General features: G+C 49.6%; 2 protein-coding genes across 4 annotated transcripts in view; both read right to left on the bottom strand.

Moving 5' to 3' along the window:
• Window positions 1-431: 431 nt before the first annotated feature.
• Window positions 432-3774, bottom strand: RPL13 (ribosomal protein L13). Its single transcript, XM_008563525.1, has 6 exons — window positions 3713-3774; window positions 2771-3014; window positions 2466-2648; window positions 1633-1887; window positions 994-1050; window positions 432-813 (listed from the first exon to the last, which is right to left on the bottom strand). Exons 1-6 carry the CDS (start codon window positions 3772-3774, stop codon window positions 655-657), a joined length of 960 nt encoding a protein of 319 aa, XP_008561747.1. The 3' UTR covers window positions 432-654.
• Window positions 3775-7866: 4092 nt separating this feature from the next.
• Window positions 7867-17747, bottom strand: part of SPG7 (spastic paraplegia 7 (pure and complicated autosomal recessive)) — a 42305-nt gene continuing 32424 nt past the window's right edge. For all 3 annotated transcript variants that reach the window (XM_008563392.1, XM_008563402.1, XM_008563398.1), the window contains 6 exons: window positions 17463-17573; window positions 14648-14763; window positions 12358-12514; window positions 11533-11699; window positions 10835-10912; window positions 7867-8726 (listed from right to left, as the gene is read on the bottom strand). In XM_008563392.1, coding sequence (XP_008561614.1) covers window positions 8529-8726; window positions 10835-10912; window positions 11533-11699; window positions 12358-12514; window positions 14648-14763; window positions 17463-17573 — 827 coding nt within the window. In that variant the 3' untranslated portion in view covers window positions 7867-8528. The remainder of the gene's footprint in view (window positions 8727-10834; window positions 10913-11532; window positions 11700-12357; window positions 12515-14647; window positions 14764-17462; window positions 17574-17747) is intronic.

Genomic DNA, 17747 nt, shown 5'->3' with positions numbered 1-17747 from the left:
GCTGGAAACGTTCCATTAGGTTCATAAAGACCCAAGGCCAGTGTGGCCAGACAAGAAACACACGAAACAGATTCAGTCCCCAGAAGCTGCTTCTTGGGCTGTCATGGCCACGGCTATCGAGGGCGGCAGGCTCAGCTGTACAGAGGCAGGGCATGAAGAAACCCAGGCCCCGCCACCCTCAGCACACAGAGCAGGCACAATTCAGACCCCACCGGGCTCCAGACTTTCTCAGGGGCAGGCAGTGAAGACACCCTGGATTGCCAACTGGCCATGAAGTAGGAAGAACAGCTTCAGAATGTTTTTGGGACAGCCAGAGGCTGATGCAGACAGGCCCAGGAAGGGTCAGGACGCAAGTCAAAGTTGTTGTCAGATTCATGCAAGGCTCGTGGGACCACCCCAAGTCCTGACACGCTAAAATAACTTGAAATTACTCTGGTGACAAAAAGCAACTCAAAGCAATTATTAAATCAGTGATTAATCGAATAACTAATAGCACTAAAATACAGAACATCAGATATAACCCAGGCTCTGGGCTCCTTTCAAGAAAGCCTCCCCACCCTCTGCAATCTCCTACCAGCAAGTCAAGGCCCACAGGCCAAGCCTGCTGCTTCCATCAGAGAAACTACTGACTTATTCAAAGTCCACAACAGGGCTTTATTTTTTCTTTTCCACATCCTGTTCTGCAGCTTCCTTGGCCCTTTTTGCCCGGATGCCAAAGAGCCGGGCATTAGCACGAGCCATGCGAAGACTGGCAAATGCCTTGAAGTTCTTCTCTTCCTCGGTGATAACTCTGGCTTTCTCCTTCTTGTAGACCTGAGAGAGAGGACAAGGGTCAAGTCCAGCTGCACCAGTAAGCCACCAAGGCACGGTCCACGACCATATCAGCAGAACCCACAGGATTTCAAAGGAGAGCAGGGCATGCAACCCAAGAACTGCTGGAAAGCTTCACACTGAGGCTGCCAGCGAACTTGAGCAAACCACACATGGACTTACGTTCCGTATGGGCATTACTGGTCCCGTCAACTGGGTGGCCAATTTGAGTTCTTCAGCCTGTTAGAGAAGAGAATCAAGTGGGTTCAGCACCAATGTCCTGAGGACTCCACATTTCCCACCCACTAACGGGGTGCCCCACACCTGTTCCTGTGTCCTGTGCTCTTGGAGGCAGAATCAGTACCTGAGCCTATAGTGTTGTCAGCCCCCGTGTTCTTATTGAACTATTGTTCTATCTAATTGACAAAACAAGGACAGGTGGAGGCTCACCTTGTCCCATAAGAACCACCTACGTGTGAGACAGGAAAGTGGTTGAGCAAATACGTCCCCTGATTCGACTCACAGACGGCTCATCCCGATGGACACTCTCAACCTTCTTCTACAAGGTTTCTCTAAAAATCGTTTAGGATATCCAGCGTCCCAAAGGTAGAAATGCTTTCAACGGATAAAGTCTGGCTCCAAGTCAAAAAGCTTTCACCACGACCACAGAACAGCACATGACGGCTGCTGAGAGCAGCAACAGCGAACCGCGGCCCTCCCGGGGACTACTGCGTCAGTCCTACCACCTACACGCGATGGCCATGTTTTCTCCGCCCTCAGAGACCCCTCCCCGCACCCTCTTGCCCCACGCCCGGCAATCACCGAGCTGTCGCCCTTCTTGGGGGCCGACGGCTTCCTGGGGAAGAGGATGAGCCTGGAGCGGTACTCCTTCAGCCACTGCACGTTGGCCTGCAGGGACTCGGTGGACTTGTTCCGCCGCCTGGGGACCACGGAGATGCCGATGGTCCGGGCCAGCTTCTTGTGGATGCCGGCCACCTGCCGCGGAGCAGACGCGGGTGAGGCCGGGTGGTGGCGGGCCGCGGGCGCGCGTTCAGCGGTCAGACGAGGGTTCGCGTGCTCTCATCAGCGCGGTGCAGCGATTCCGGAGACGGTCATCACCCGCCTTACCTGGATTTTTGACATAGCATTACATCTCTTTTAAAGTCACATCGTGATTTCGGACTGCATCTACTGCCTTTATATGAAGTATGAACTTTTAGCACGTTTGGACTTCTCACCCCAATTTTATTATTCTGTTCATTTCACACTGTGACATTTCTATTCTATAACCCCAATTCCCAGATCCTTTTCAACTTGGTACTATGTTCTCTATCTAAAATGATTTAATGCTCATTACCCAGCTCTTTATTTCTCACTTTCCTCCCTGAGTTCTTTATCTCAATTCATCTCTTAATCTTTGAATTTCAATGTCCCCATGTGACTTCAAAGAGGGTTCCAGGTATCATGTTCTTAAGCTCTTGGGTTTAAGGAAAACTCCAGTGCAAAGATACAGTACGATCTTGAGTAAACAAATTCCTGCTTATCTTTACACTTGACTGATACGCCAGCTATTTATAAAGATTGGGGTCGTATTTTCTTTCCTTCTTGACTGTGCAGACACTCCGCCGCGCCCAGAGCCTGGGCCCCGGCCAGACGCCGTCTCCGACTGAGAAGAGGCCCCGGCTTGGGCCGCAGGGACCCCCCACGGCCGCGCCGACAGCAGCACGGAGCCGATGGCGGCGGATGGAGCCCGATGGCGCCGAACGCTCGCCCCAAGCGCCCACACCTGCTCGGCCGGAGAACAACCGAACGGAAAGGAAGCGCCGTCGCAAGGCAGACTGGGATGTGGCGGGCGCGACCAATCAGAAGCGCCGGGCGTTCTGACCAATCGGAGCCAGGAAAGGAGGAAGTGACGTCCAAGCCGTGTCCTCCCAGGCTCCCTCGCGCGACCAGGACAGACATGGCGCCGCCTCAGGCGCCGCAGTGCGGGGTGGTCCTGCTGCTCGACGATTGATTCTCTTGTGCCTTCGGAGCCACCCCGGCGCTGCAGCCTCTGCGCCGGCCCGGGAGGCGGTGCGGACATCCTGCGGCTGAAGGAAGACAGGGGCGGCTTGAATTCCGTGAACTCTTCGTTAGGGTTCTGCGAATTTTGCTGTTTGTGCGTTTCTGGGACACGGCACGTTAGCGGCGCAAAGGCGAAGAAGCTTCAGTGAAATGCAAATTAGCGCCTTCTAAAACCTCGGTCCTCCTCTCCGGCGTTTGTTCCCCCCTCCCCCCCATAAGAAAATAGCCTGTGATTCATTTTCAACAATAGCTTAACAAAAGTTGCTTACCTAGCTTAAGTTGCTTAGTGACAACCCCAGAAAGTACACTTTCCCAAAAATGACTTCTCAAATGGTGGCTGGTCACCAGCCCTTTGTTCTTTTTATTTCTTGGTTCTTCTTCCTCCTCAAGACTTCTGGCGTGCCTTTTTCACGGGCTTGTCTTGAACCTGTCCCTTTCTGCCAGAGGGAAGAGGACAATAGATGCCTTATAAATAATGAAATTTAGGGGCCAGCCCATGGCTCACTCGGGAGAGTGTGGTGCTGATAACACCAAGGCCACGGGTTCGGATCCCTATATAGGGATGGCCGGTTAGCTCACTGGGTGAGCGTGGTGCTGATAACACCAAGTCAAGGGTTAAGATCCCCTTACCGGTCATCTTTTTTAAAAAAAATAATTAATAAATAATGAAATTTAGGTGACATCCGGGAAGATTGTTCACCCCATAGTACTCAGCCAATGAGGAACTGGGGGAGGGACTTGCGCACTAGGGAATAAATTGCTTGTTGTCACCGTTTTGGGTGTGCCTGCCCAACAGACACATCTTGCAAAACCAGCATAAAGTCTCGCTTAGTCGTACCTCATGTCTCCATGTCCATTCTTTGGCATTGGACAAGTGAAGTCGTTTCTCATACCCCCCATCCGGTTAGAACATTTATGCTTCTTTCTTTACACAAAATGAACATTTATGGCGTGTTTTCTGTAAGCTGGACATTCGGTACTACACGTGCATTTTCACGTTTAATCCGCACAACCAGCAAGTGAGGTAGGAGCTACTACTGGCTTTTCCAAATGAGGAAACTTGGCCGAGGGATTAGGTAACTTCTCCGCGATCACCGAGACAAGCATCATCACAACAAAACCAAACCACATTAAGTAGCCAGGGCATACATCCATGTCCTGTGCCTGGCTCACCTCCTATTCTCCAGGACAAGTCTGCGAAGTCGCCATCACTCTACTGCTATCTGTAAACGTTTACATCCCAAAAGCATTTCTTTCCCACCCTCGCTCCAATCACCAAGCTTCCTCCTGGTAAAACTTAATCCACATTTAAAGAATTTCATGACTCCAAATGAGAAATTTGGAAGCCTGTGTCTTGCACTGAATACATGGGTTGGTGATAGTTTTTTGCCTCACTGAGACACCCTTGGGTTGAGAAAATCATTTCTCAAGCCTTTTACAATATTCATAGCTGCTCTAATCCAGGCTATTCAATTTGCAAGTAATTTTCATGTGTTTCACAGGTTGACACAACTTGTCTTCCCAAGATTTCTCTAAACAATGTCCCCTGTGCTTTTCTATACAACCGGTTTCTTGGTGATAACTTCCTAGAAAAGAGTCTGTTTATCAAGCAGTAAATTCTAATGAAGGGTCAGCTTATTGGACTAGAAGAAAACAAGTCAATTAAGTTCAAAAAAATAGAATCACTTTTTATTCTCCTTTCCTGGTCTCTTATCATTGGTTACAGTGTGTTGCTGATGACACCAAGGTCCTGGGTTCGATTCCTGTATTGGCCAGCCACCAAAAATAAATAAATAAATAGACAAACTCTCAAATCTACCACTTAGTGGACATGTGCTCCATGTGAAACGAGGGCAATACAGCCCTGTTTGCTGCACAATTGTTTATAAATACAAGGGTGTAAATGAAAGCACTTTGGAGTAAACTCGAGAGTGGTATCCATCTGTGAAGTTAATTTTTAAAATCTCTTTAGTGGGCGGGTCAGTGGCTCACTGGCTGAGCGTGGTGCTGACAACACCAAGTCAAGGGTTAAGATCCCCTTACCGGTCATCTTTATAAAAAAATTAAAAAATAAAATAAAATCTCTTTAGTCTGCCATTTTTCACAAACACAGACAAGTTGCTTGGGAGGTTAATGGTCCACAAGTCAGTAAGAATATGGGCTGTGGAGCTGTCTTGGGTTCTACCTCTGTACTAATTTTGAGACTTTGAGCAAGTTATTTGAACTTTTCCCATCTGTGAAACAGAAAGACTGCTGGAAGGATGAACTGTGCTAAGGCCACAGGACACTGAATTTGGTGAATGAGTGATGCTGGTTGGTTCTAACACCCCAGGGCCCAGCTTTCTAATCTCAAAGACATTCTCATCTCTGGCACCAATTTCTCTTTCTGGACAGACCTGCAGACTCATGCAGCACCATCTGTCCTAACTCACACCTTCACCTAAGTTCCAGCTGCTCTTAATTAAGATGCTGCCCTGGGGCCAGAGGTCTGAAATTGGAAATACTGCTCCAAATCCAGTTAACTGGAAGGAAGTAAAGTTGTAATGTGAAGACTTTGTTCTGCTGCACATAAGCAAAACAGACAAAGAATCCAACTTTTCCAAGCTTGAACACTCCTCCCCTATTTCCTAGGAGAAGTGAGATAGGAAGGTTAAAAAATTCTGATATGAAATTCTGCTGAAAAGATGCTCAGCTTTCCCACTGGAAAAGACTGAAGTGAACAGTTATGCAGGAGTGTTTCTGATACAAAGACTTGGCTTGTCCAAGGGTTTTAAAAACCTTTAGCTATAGGGACAGTCCGTGTCCCCCTGGGCACAAAACTTCAGACACATCTCTGCCTAGGAACTTTTGTCCCAGGTTTGGGCCTGCAAGGGCCACTGAAAAGGCTTGTTAATACCCCTGGAAACAGCACTCAACCAAGGAGAGCCAGGGATTCCTGGATAAACACCCCTGGAGGGGAAGGGGGATGGTCTGCACAGGCTCCCTGAGTTCTCTTGCAGGAATGCGCTCCAATTACAGCAGTAACCCACACATTCCAAAACCACTCATTCCAAACCTGTACCTGCAATGACCTCCCCTTCCCTGCCTCCTCCAACCCCTGCTGGTGCTTCCTGAAAGCACCTCCCAGGATCTTGGTGTCTTCAAAACAAAATCCAATCTAAGACAGTCAATAACCGCTTCCTTGTCTTTCAGCATCTGGAACTCTTTCAGACACACAATTTTGATTATTTTTTATTAATATCATAGCAGCAAAGTGATTTTATAACATTTTACTAAAAATTAAAAAATTATGTCCTTATAGCACCTTGCAAAAATTAGCATAGTAACAATGTTTGTCATCTAAGTATGGGCTGATGTTTGAATCAGGAAAAGCAGCAGCCTAATAACTAAAATCAAGGACAAGATAATGGCACAGGACAAATACCCATTGGCCTTTCAGCTTCCAAACTCGTGGCCTACACATAAATCAGACTTTGGCTAAGTCAAAAGTGCCTCTAATACAAGACATGCTGATGTCAGTGAAAAACTGACAGTGTGTCATTATCTTTGTCAAACACGTTTCTTTATGAGCACAGAGTGGAGAATAAGTCGTGTTATGACTTTAACTTATGAGTTTTTTTCTTTTAATATTCTTTATAGATTTTCTGGGGCTTTCTGTGATTGTGTTAAATATTCCTATCTTCGGGCCGGCCCGGTGGCGCACTGCTACAGTGTGCCGCTTGGGAGCGCGGTGGCGCTCCCGCCGAGGGTTTGGATCCCACATACAGACCAGTTCCCGCTCACTGGCTGAGCAAGGTGTGGGAGCAACACCGAGGGTTGCGATCCCGTTGCCGGTCCCGGTCCGGTGCGGGCGCGACACTGAGGGTTGCGATCTGTTGCCGGACACGAAAAAAAAAAAATATTCCTATCTTCTTAAAGAACATGTGCTTGTCTCCACAAGGAGACCTCAAACACCAAACTAGATGAAGGTAGGATCACAGAAGGAACAATCAGGCTGCTCTGTGCCCACTCTGCTGGTCGGAGGATGGAGGCTCAGGACTAAGCCTGGCTCTTCAGCTATTCCAGCGTTGGCCACACAGATTGTCCAGGGCAGTCCAGCTGCTCCAGGGGACCACATGCTATTGTTGAAGCCCCTTCACCCCCAGGATCTTAAAGGAGGTGTGGGGGAGCAATGTGGTTTCAGCATGAGAGAAGAGTTCATATAAATCCCAGTGTCTTTGTCAAGTACAAATGAGGTACGTAGCAGATGACCAATGACCAATCAGAGGGGCCAATGTCTGAACAACTTACTTCTATAAACCACAGCAGAATCAAAGTGACTTTCCCTCACTGAGTGGCCACTGAGTCCACCCATGCTAGAGAGCGCTGGGAAGCCAAGTAGATGACCAAGACACCCCCTTAACTGTGCTGTGGCCCCTCATCACACTGGCACTCAGCAAATGCTGCTCCAAAGGGCAAACACAGGCCATTTCAGTGGGTGAAGTATAAGCGGGACAAGCTTGGCCACTTCCACTTCACAACAATTACGGATGATGCACCAGATAAAAACCTCCCAACTCCATGGTGATCTTTGGTAATGAACTTGGAGAAGCAGGATGAAGGTCAAAGAGTCCTCTCAAAACACTCAGTGCTCTCAGAGCTGCCCACGCTCAGGCCCAAGCCACACCCTGTCTGCCCATGTACTGCACAGCAGGCACTTCCTTGGAGCAACCACAGAACCATCCAGATGTCACCACACAGGGAGGGTGGAGGCAGCAGCAGGAGGTATGAGTAGGTGAGCACATGTCACACACCCGAGGCGTGAAGAGCCCAGTCCACTGTGGAGCATCCTGGGCCCTCTACCCTATGTGGTATAGGCCCCAGAGTCCTACAGAAGGAGCTTTCCACTTAGTTATTGCATGGCTCAAGTTTTAAACTGAAAATACAAGATCCTGTGATCCAGGACAAACCCTCTGGCCCCTCCCAATTACAGGTGGCCACTCAATACAAATGGAGATTCTTCATCCACAGAATTTATTAGTAAAATATCAAAAAAATTATCGGGGCATTAAAAACCATGGTGTCCCCCACACAGCATGACCAGACCCCCAAGGACCACACAGTGGGAGGTGGCGGTGTTTGAATCCTCTAGAGCCCGGAGCCTGGTCCCAACACTGTGCCCCGTTGATGAGTGAGCACAATGAGAGAACCAGTGAGGACCAGGACAGCCGGCTCAGAGGGTCCTTTCATCTCAGGCCCTGTTAGCATTCTGAGGGGGCAACGAAAAAGGGGACAGGCTGTGCACAAGCTTCAGGCATGAACAGGGGACTGTTCAGTCTGACTGCTGTGCTGCCGCTGGATCAACAGGGCCACACGCAGTCACAACAGTGTCTGTAAGCCTGGGAGCACGAAAACCATTACAAGCATGCTCATAACAAGCACTGACAGCCTTCCCCATAGGGGAAAATGATACACAAATGCAAAGTCCAGTCAGTCATCTCTGCAAAGAAATTTACTAATCACGTATAGGAGATCAGTAAGTAGACGCCAGAAGCCCTTTGGCAGAGACCATCAAGGGCTAAAAGAGGAGGTGCAGATTTCAGTTGCAAAGAAAATCGGAGCTAAGTAAAACTTCACCTCCTGGGCCACCCGCACAAACAGCCAGGGAATTCCAACTACTTTGGCCATGAGGGCTCTTCTTGAAGCGGAGGCTGCTGAGCCACCTCCTCCTCTGCAGAGTCTTGCTTCTCCCGCTGGGCGTCGGGCCACCTCTGTGGTGCCATCATCTTCTTAGGCCCATGGGGTGGGGGGCCGATGAGAGCCTCGATGTCCTCGTAGTTGATCACTTCCTTCTCCAGCAGGGCATTCGCCAGCTGCAGGAACAAGTGGGGCAGTGTGAATCCCTGACAGACACAGACCATAGCCTTTGAGAGCAGGCATCTGAGACAGGAATGCAGTCAACAGAGCGTCTCTGTGTCCCAGGGAGGCAGAGGCACCATGGCAGCATGAGCAGAGAAGAATTGCTCCCTGTCTCAACCCTGGAAGGGACTTTCCAGCTGCCAGCCTCAGGAATTTTCCTACTTCCCTTCAATATCTCTGCTTACTTCTGGAGGCTGTGATTTCCTCCCCCAAATGAGGTGTGTGTGCATGTGAGGAGTGAATGCAGAGCCTCCTGATGCAATCTAGGGAGCAGGCACTGATGCTGAGCTGGGAGGCTGGGGAGCTCACAACCTGGGGAGGGGGTTTCTGCCATTCTAGACATGACCCTGGAAAACATTTAAAATGTATCCTGAGCGCCCTGTGTCATCAGTGCCACCACTATCCTGGCTCAGCCCTGATGACAAAAGAATGTGCCCACAGCTGCATCCTACTGATTGCTGTTAAGGCACAACTCTTCTACATTTTCTAAACAAAATGGTAATCCCTGAAACGGGGGCGATGTATCTGTGGCTATACCACAAGAAACAAACATTTCCTCCTCTGGCTGCTCTGGCAGTACTGGGACCCACCGCCACTGTGAGTAGCTCACAGTTCAAACAGAAGTCAGGGGACACTGCTCTGCAGTCAGTGGGACTCCCCCAGCCTGCGGCCTTGCCCCCACCCTTCTGTGCTTCAGGGCAGCATTTGTCAACAACGAGGCAGATGCTGGCTCAGCCTGAAACCCAGCACTGCCCATGCTGGTCAGGGGGCCCCAAAACACATGCCTGGCAGCAGTCGCCCCACTTTAATAAAACAAGAGCAGGCTGGAGAAACAACCATCCATCTGTTCACACATGGCCCAGCACCACCCACCTCTACTGCATCCTGGGCAGCAGTTATCAGAACCAAGCAACATGAAAGGAACTCCAACCCTGGGGTTGTCCTCCCAAAAACCCACCACCCACTCTCCTTCTAAGAAAAACACCAGACAATCCCAACTGAAGGACATTCTAGAAAACACCTGACCAATCCTCCTCAAAATTGCCAAGGTCAACTCAAAGCCCAAGGAGATGTAACAGCTAATGTCATGTTGGATCCTAGATGAGATCCTGAGACAGAAAAAGGACATGAGGGGAAACTGAGGAAATCTAAATACAGTGGGGACTTCAGGTGATGATAACTTGATGAAGCTGGTTCATCAGGTTGTGAAAATGCACTCTACTAATGACAGGCGCTAACTTGAAAGAACTGCATGCGGCGGGGGTGGGTGGGTAAGAGAAGTCTCTGCTCCACATTTATTTTTCTTTCTTTCTTTGGTGGTTGGCCAGTGTGGGGATCTGAACCCATGACCTATGGTATTACAAGGTTGTGCTCTAATCAACTGAGCTAACAGGCCAGCCCAGTTCTGCTCCACATTTATAACTCTTCTGTGAATCTGAAATTACCCTAAAATTTAAAAAATTATTTGTTTTGGGGGGGGGACGGACAGCTGGCTGACACGGATCAAACTCTGGACCTCAGTGTTATTGGGACCATATCCAACTTGCTCTAACCAACTGAGCTAATCAGCCAGCCTCAGAATTGATTCTTATGATTTTTTTTTTTTTAAAGATGACTGGTACGGGGATCTTACCCTTGACCTGATGTTGTCAACACCACGTTCTCCCATGTGAGCTAACCGGCCATCCCTTGGCCTTGGTGTTACCAGCACCACACTCTCCCAAATGAGCCATGGGCTGGCCCTCAAAATTGATTTTTTAAAAACTTTTCAGGAAAAAAGCTTAAGGGTTGGAAAAAGATTAAACAAAACTGACAAAACGCTGATAACAGCTAACGCTGGGTAATGGGAATGAGAGGGCTCTACGTTCTCTCTACTTTGAAGGAACTGGCTTGACATGTTCATAATAAAAAGCAAGGAAAAGGTAAGATTTCACTTGAGCTGGGTGGAGTTCATACTGGCTGTGCTGCGTTCTACACTCTGTGTACACTTCATGCAGCAGTGGAGGATGTGGGCAGCTGTGTCAGCACAGCCACAGTGGATCCCAGCCTCCCAGAGCCTCACCGCCTGCAGCTTATCTAGGTTGTCTTGCAGCACCTTCTCAGTGTGTCTGTAGGCCTTGGCCACCAGCAGCTTTGCTTCCTGCAGAGGAAAGGGAACAGACAGGTCATAAGCAAGGACAGCGGACTGCTATTTACAGACTCACCACCTATAGCCTGGTTCCCACCACAACACAGGAAGACACACAGCTTCGGGAACACGGCCCGTCACCTCTCATGATGAACAGGACTCAACTTCCAGCAGTCTCCCGCCCCCACACCCAGTCCCAGGAATGCCCCGGTTGAGGACACCTGCCCACCAGCCACTCACACCCTGTAGGCAGCCACTGTGGCAAGCCCTGGCTACCCTCTGCCATACCTGCACTGCCTTATGAGCACATGCCTGGATACCATCCTAGCCCAGGTTGCAGGCTGCATGCAGGTACTGTGCACTGGCTCTACCATTCAGTGCATGTATCTGATATTCTTCCCAGATTCACATCCATAATCTCATTAAGAGCAATCTAGGCCCTCAGCCAAGAAAAAATACTAGACAGGAAGAGCCACAACACAGCCCAGGAGGGAAAACCCAGGCCGGGTCTGTAGCCACATGCTCAACTAGGACAGCCTGTTCTGAGGGAACGGGTGGCTTTTGTGTGGCAGACCTGGACACGCCCACCACCTATGTGGGCAGGAGGAAGGCAGTAGGCTGCACAGACTCACGTGGTCCATCATCTGCTGGAGACCCTGGCTGAAGGGGCGCCGTCCAATGCCCACAAGGCCCTCCTGTGCCTCGGGGAAGGAGATGGGCCCAATGCTGGGTGCCATCCCGAACTGCTTCACCATGGAGTAGGCCATGCGGGTGACCTTCCTCAGGTCATCCTGTGCCCCTGAAGTGTGGGGTCAAGAAGGGAGGACATCCTCAGGACCACATGTGCAAAGGAGCACCAGGCCCCAGGTACGCTGGTCAGAGCCCACAGGCCAGAATCTCGCTTCCTGTCCACTCCATCCCTGAGAACCTCCACTGCAGGGCCAGACAATGGGGACATGTGCACCTTGTTACTGCTCCTTAAGAGAGAGTCTTAACACTTTAAGAAGTGCTCTTTTGTTTAAAAATCAGCTACTTGGGATGCATGTCTAGGCTCACTTTGTGGCAGTTCTAACAAGCCTGTCGACATTGAATGTGATGTCCCTCGATCAAGCAGGGACCCTTCTCCTCCTCTCTGGACACCCCACTAAAGGAGCAGCATGACACAGTGACACGGTTCAACTTTACTCACTTTGTGTAGCCACCACCAACAGTTCACCATTCAAATGCACCTACAGCCTGCATATGTGTGAAACTTTTGTACAGTTATATTACTTAAAAGTCTTGCTTACTTCTAAATGTCCTTTGCCCACAGCTCATCTTTAAAAAATACTTAGTGAAACTCAAAAGCACATCTGTACCACACTATTTAAATTCTTCCATCGGATTCACCCGTCACACACATTGGAACAGAAGTGACAACAAGTGTAAGTCCAGGTCCTACGGGGGCCACTGCTCACCAGAAGTGATCTTGTTGAAGGAGATGGCCTCTGATGCACGGCCGCCTAGGGCCATACACATCCTCTCAAACAGCTGCTCCTGGGTAAAGAGGTGCTGATCTCTCGGGAGCATCTGGGCAAAGCCCAGTGCAGCGTTTGTCCGTGGCGCTATGGAGACCTGCAGAATGTCAAGATGGCCCAGTCAGCATGGCAGGATGCGGCTTTAAGGAGGAGGGTGGGGGACAGTATAAGATAAATGTCATCAGAGGGTCTCAAATCAGGCAAATTTGAGCTGTCTCAATCTTGTAACAAAGTAGAATCCTAACACTAAAGACAACCAGCCCACAGGAGCACAAGGGGGTTTCTAACTGAGGGCACCTGCTCACACGCTGTCGAGGTGTGCCTTCCTCCTATGTTACCATGTGTGCAGGATGTAGAGACAGGGCCTCCTCACAGACGCCAAGCAGCTGCACTGCCCCCTGCCACTGCGTGCTCATGCAGCAGTGGGAAACCCAGGAGGCACAAGAAAAAAGAGGCTGTCCTTGCCTTCGCCCAACACCAGGTACGTGAGAAGGGGATGTGTCGTTCTAACAGAGCAAGAAGAAACTGGTCCACTAGGAACGAAGAAGGACGGGGAGGGAGCAGGTCCCCTGCTGCCCAGCTGCTGTTTCTGACTGCCACAGCTGTGAGAGGAGAACATCAGTGTGTCCTGAGAATCCCAAGAGGAAGCTTAATTTAAAATCTAAAACTAGGGGCCGGCCCATGGCTCAGTCGGGAGAGTGTGGTGCTGATAACACCAAGGCCATGGGTTCGGATTCCATATAGGGATGGCCGGTTGCTCACCGGGTGAGTGTCACCAAGGCCATGGGTTCGGATTCCATATAGGGATGGCCGGTTGCTCACCGGGTGAGTGTGGTACTGACAACACCAAGACAAGGGTTAAGATCCCTTTACCGGTCATCTTTTAAAAAATAAATAAATAAAATAAAATAAAATCTAAAACTAAATTGCCATTACAAGGTTATAATGACTGTTATGGTGATAATCACAATAACAACCAAATCATTAACACACTATCTGTACCAGGAAATTTTTTTCATTATGACTAGATTATACGACTTTTAACAATCATATAAAGTAAAAATTCTGGGAGCAACATGAAATTTAAAATTTTGATATTCTGTTCATCATGGGTTTTCTTTCTTCCGCACCGCGCTCAGCCAGTGAGCGCACCGGTCATCCCCATATAGGATCCGAACCCACGGCGGGAGCGCTGCTGCACTCCCAGCGCTGCACTCTCCCGAGTGCGCCACGGGCTCGGCCCAATGGGTTTTCTGATTAATTTTGATTATTTTTGAGATAATTGTGTTAAAATATTATTTATCTCATTACTGACATAATGTGACCCATAAATGTGACACCCAAGGTGAGGGTCCTCTCACCTCTCGCTGGGCTTGGTCTCGATCCCCTAGTGACTGCTGAGCACACCCCAGGTGAATGCACGCATGTAAAAGCAGCATGCACTCTGTCACAAACACTAGCCCTCAACCCTCCTACAAGAATAGAGAAAAGAACCGTTTTCAAACATAACCACACTAACGATCTACTTTGCTACAACTAACACCTTTGAAAAACAGCTGCGGACACTAAACACTGGCACACCAAGCTGGCCATGAGCTACGCAGTTTGCATCTGTGCAGGGTGCAGGGAGGGTGGGACGCATCCGCTGCCTTCTCAGGGGGGCTGCAAGCCACACCCCTACATGTATTGCACAGCGGTGGCCCTAGAACACTTGTCTCTGAGCATGTCATGCTACAACTATAATCCATGCCCTCAGCTTAGAGGCTGGGCACCCACAGTGCGGTTACATCTTCCTCAATAGTCACTTGGATCTCCTGATCATGGGTTCACGCATTTTTTGGAAGCTATCTATAATACAACCATCTGATGGGAATAAACTTTCATCAAGTTCACAACTGTCTATAAGAGTAGTATTTTTAAAATCTGTACTCAAGTCACTGCTTTTCAACATCGGGAGTCATCTTAGAACTGACAGCGTGCAATTCTTAGTCCCAAAACCGAGGGCAGATGAGGATGGTGAGGCCTGAGTCATGTCACGCTTGGTAACTGAAGCCGCAGCTCAAACATGACCCACTCCTGCCTCCACATCCCAGTTTCCACCTATTGTTCAGGCACAGTCACCTCCCACCCCATTCCCTGGACCATGACCACTGCTGGCTGTTTGCTTTCACAAAACACAAACGCAGTATTTACAAAGTCAGCTTTGTGCAAGGGCCTGCCCGAGACCCACCTTCATCACAGCCTCGGTGTGCTCCAGCAGCCAGCCAACCAAGGCGTGGCCCGATTCATGAAACGCAACCACCTTCTGCTCCTCCTTTGACAGGATCTTGCTCTTTTTGATAGTCCCTGTAAGAATGCCAAGAATCAGCATTGAGATGCATGCACGCAGGCATGCATGCGCTGGGTGGCTGCTGGGCTCTGTCCGGCCCTGGCACTGGTTTCCCCCTCTCGTTGGCCGAGCAAGGCCTTCTCTGCATGCTCCCCTCCTGCAGCCCTGTCCCAAACTCTCACCCACAACACCACTCCTCACATCCCAATTCAAAAGGAAAACCTTTAGGTAGGAGAGAAGTTGGAGGAGGTCATATTTTTTTCTTCTATAAATGCTGGAATCATCAGAACAGCTCCTGCAGCCTTTATGAACAAGTATAACCCTTCCAACAAGTACCCTCCCTGCCCCACTGGATGGGCCCGCAGGAAAGGAGCTGTGCATGGGGGTCAGGGATGGCTGGCTTCTGATTTTGTCACTGACAGGATTAGCAGGGGGTCTCCTCTGAGCTCTAGATTCCCTGTTCCCTGTGCCCCTCAGACCTGGAGATGGCAGCTACAGCCCCTATCACCTGACAGTTCTCACGCATCCCTTGACTAGCTGACCACCTCCTACCTCGGAGACGACACTTTATATTAAATTTCCTCTGTTCTGGGCCAAGCCTGTGGCGCACTCGGGAGAGTGCGGCGCTGGGAGCGCAGCGGCACTCCCACCGCAGGTTCGGATCCTATATAGGGATGGCCAGTGCGATGCGCTCACTGGCTGAGCACGGTGCGGCCGGTCACAAAAAGGACTAAATAAATAAATAAATAAATTTCCTCTGTTCAAATTACTGGTGAGGTTTCATTCACTATCTCAAAATTCCCAAACATCTTCAAATTTCCATTTTATGCAACTTGAATAAGCCCTAGGTTCGGAGTATTTCCATGCTACTAGAATCCTTTATCACCATTAACTGTAAGATTATAAATTCTAAGACACATCATCTGTATCAGATGAATATTTCAACCAGAGTGACTGTAGGAGTGTATGTGCATGAGACCACAAGGCTTTACCTGAACACAAACTACTGCATTTCTTTTTTTTCTTTTTTTTTGTCTTTTTCCGTGTCCGGCAACGGATTGCAACCCTCAGTGTCGCCCCCGCACCGGACCGGGGACCGGCAACGGGACCGCAACCCTCGGCGCTGCTCCCGCGCCTCGCTCAGCCAGCGAGCGGGAACCGGTCTGCATGTGGGATCCGAACCCTCGGACGGGAGCGCCGCCGCGCTTCCCAAGCGGCGCACTTATCCCAAACTACTGCATTTCTAACAAGGACCAGCAAAGGATGTCCATGCTTGGAATGAGGACAGAGTACATGCCCCAAGCACACACACAGACAGTGTCCTGTTAGTATTTTCTTTAATGGGCCTGCAGTTCCCACTCAACCTTTCCTGCTTTGATACTACTCTATTACCAAAAGCTTATCAATTTCCATATAAAAATAAATGGCTTATACAAAAACAAATTTTTAGTAAATTGCAAGGCAACTTCAGTCCTCTCTATCCTCTTGGCTGCTGTGCAGAAAATGGAGAGGGTTTTGCTCCAGGCATGGTGGCCACCTGTCTGTCCTTTGGAGACAGCTACTTTCCTGTGCTGCAGCCCTGGGAAACTAGGTGGCATCTGTTCCAGATATTAACTCAAACTGAGAGCGACAGAAACGCACTTCCTGCAGGGCTTGCTTACGAGGGACGCTCTGCACTTCTCAAACATCTGTGGCAAGGACCAGCTCCCTTTTTAAAATGTTCAACCTGCAGGGCCGGCCCCGTGGCGCACTGCTACAGTGCGCCACTTGGGAGCGTGGTGGCGCTCCCGCCGAGGGTTCGGATCCCACATACAGACCGGTTCCCGCTCACTGGCTGAGCGAGGAGTGGGAACAACACCGAGGGTTGCGATCCCATTGCCGGTCCCGGTCCGGTACGGGCACGACATTGAGGGTTGCAATCCGTTGCCGGACACGAAAAAAGACAAAAAGAAAAAAAAAAAAAAATGTTCAACCTGCCTCGGACTTGACACTACTGGTCTGAACTCCAATCAACGAGGGGGATGTGCTAATCACATCTGGATATTGCCACTATGGGGCTCTAGAGGTTTCTAGATCTTACTCTCAGTTTCAGTCCTGCTCTCCTCAAAACAGGCATGGACCCCACTCTGAGCAGCCACAGTTAAGCACTTCTATAAAGCATCCCCATCTCCCCACTGCCAAAGCTCATCTCTCACTCCCATTAATGATAAGGGCCATGAGCTTTAGCAGAGAGGAGGTCACAAGGAAGCTCTCTGCCAGGCTAAAAGCTGAAGGCACAGACACCCCTCACGTTCTTTGGCGGTGGCAGCTGCTACCTACCTGAAATGCAGCCAGCGTCCTGGCCTCAGAGACGAGGCCCGTCCTGATGGCATCACTCCTCAGCCACCACACGATGGCTGACAGGCTGAGCTCTGTCACTCTTGGGTTTGCAAGGTATTTTTATATTTGAAGAGTATGTCTGCTCTTAGGTCAATGTGCATTATTTTAAACTAAACTATACTGTAAAGACCTGACATCAAAAACTGAAATACTTTACGTATTCCTCTCCTGTCCAACAATTTCCCTGCTATTTACTATAACATCCAAGCCTAGATTTGGTTCCATCTACCTCATCTCTAAATTTTATTTTTGGTGGGATTGGGCTCCATCATGGTGCTTCTGGGGTTGAAGCCTTGCTAAGATCACAGGCCTCAGCAAAGGGGCGTGACCCTCATACCAGCGATGACGCGCTCCACGGCATACTCAAAGTTGAACGTGTGGACAGACGTGTGTCCCTCCCGTGCAGCGTGCAGCGCGGCCTCGTTGCAGATGTTAGCAATGTCTGCGCCTGTCAACACAAACAAGGGGTCTTGGGTGGGCATGTTGCTCTACCAGCACTTAAGAAGAAGAAGGGACTGGCCAGTCGGCTCAATTGGTTAGAGTGCAGTGTCTTAACATCATGGTCGCAGGGTTCGGTTCCCCCAGCAAGCCAGCCACCAAAAAAAAAAAAAAAAAAAACAAA

The sequence above is a fragment of the Galeopterus variegatus genome, unplaced genomic scaffold, assembly GCF_000696425.1.
Source record: "Galeopterus variegatus unplaced genomic scaffold, G_variegatus-3.0.2 Scaffold174, whole genome shotgun sequence".
In the NCBI taxonomy this organism is placed as follows: domain Eukaryota; kingdom Metazoa; phylum Chordata; class Mammalia; order Dermoptera; family Cynocephalidae; genus Galeopterus; species Galeopterus variegatus.
The sequence above is the reverse complement of the archived record's forward strand: the minus strand, read 5'-3'. Positions and strand labels throughout refer to the sequence as shown.

Bases quoted from the DNA above. Each gene is read 5' to 3' on its own strand.
- RPL13 (XM_008563525.1), bottom strand. From the start codon at position 3,774: ATGGGGGGTATGAGAAACGACTTCACTTGTCCAATGCCAAAGAATGGA. The intron at 1,888-2,465 runs GTCTGGCCGGGG...CGCTGATGAGAG, and splicing joins TCTTCTCAGTCGGAGACGGC to CACGCGAACCCTCGTCTGAC. The intron at 1,051-1,632 runs GTGATTGCCGGG...CTTCTCTAACAG, and splicing joins CCAAGAAGGGCGACAGCTCG to GCTGAAGAACTCAAATTGGC.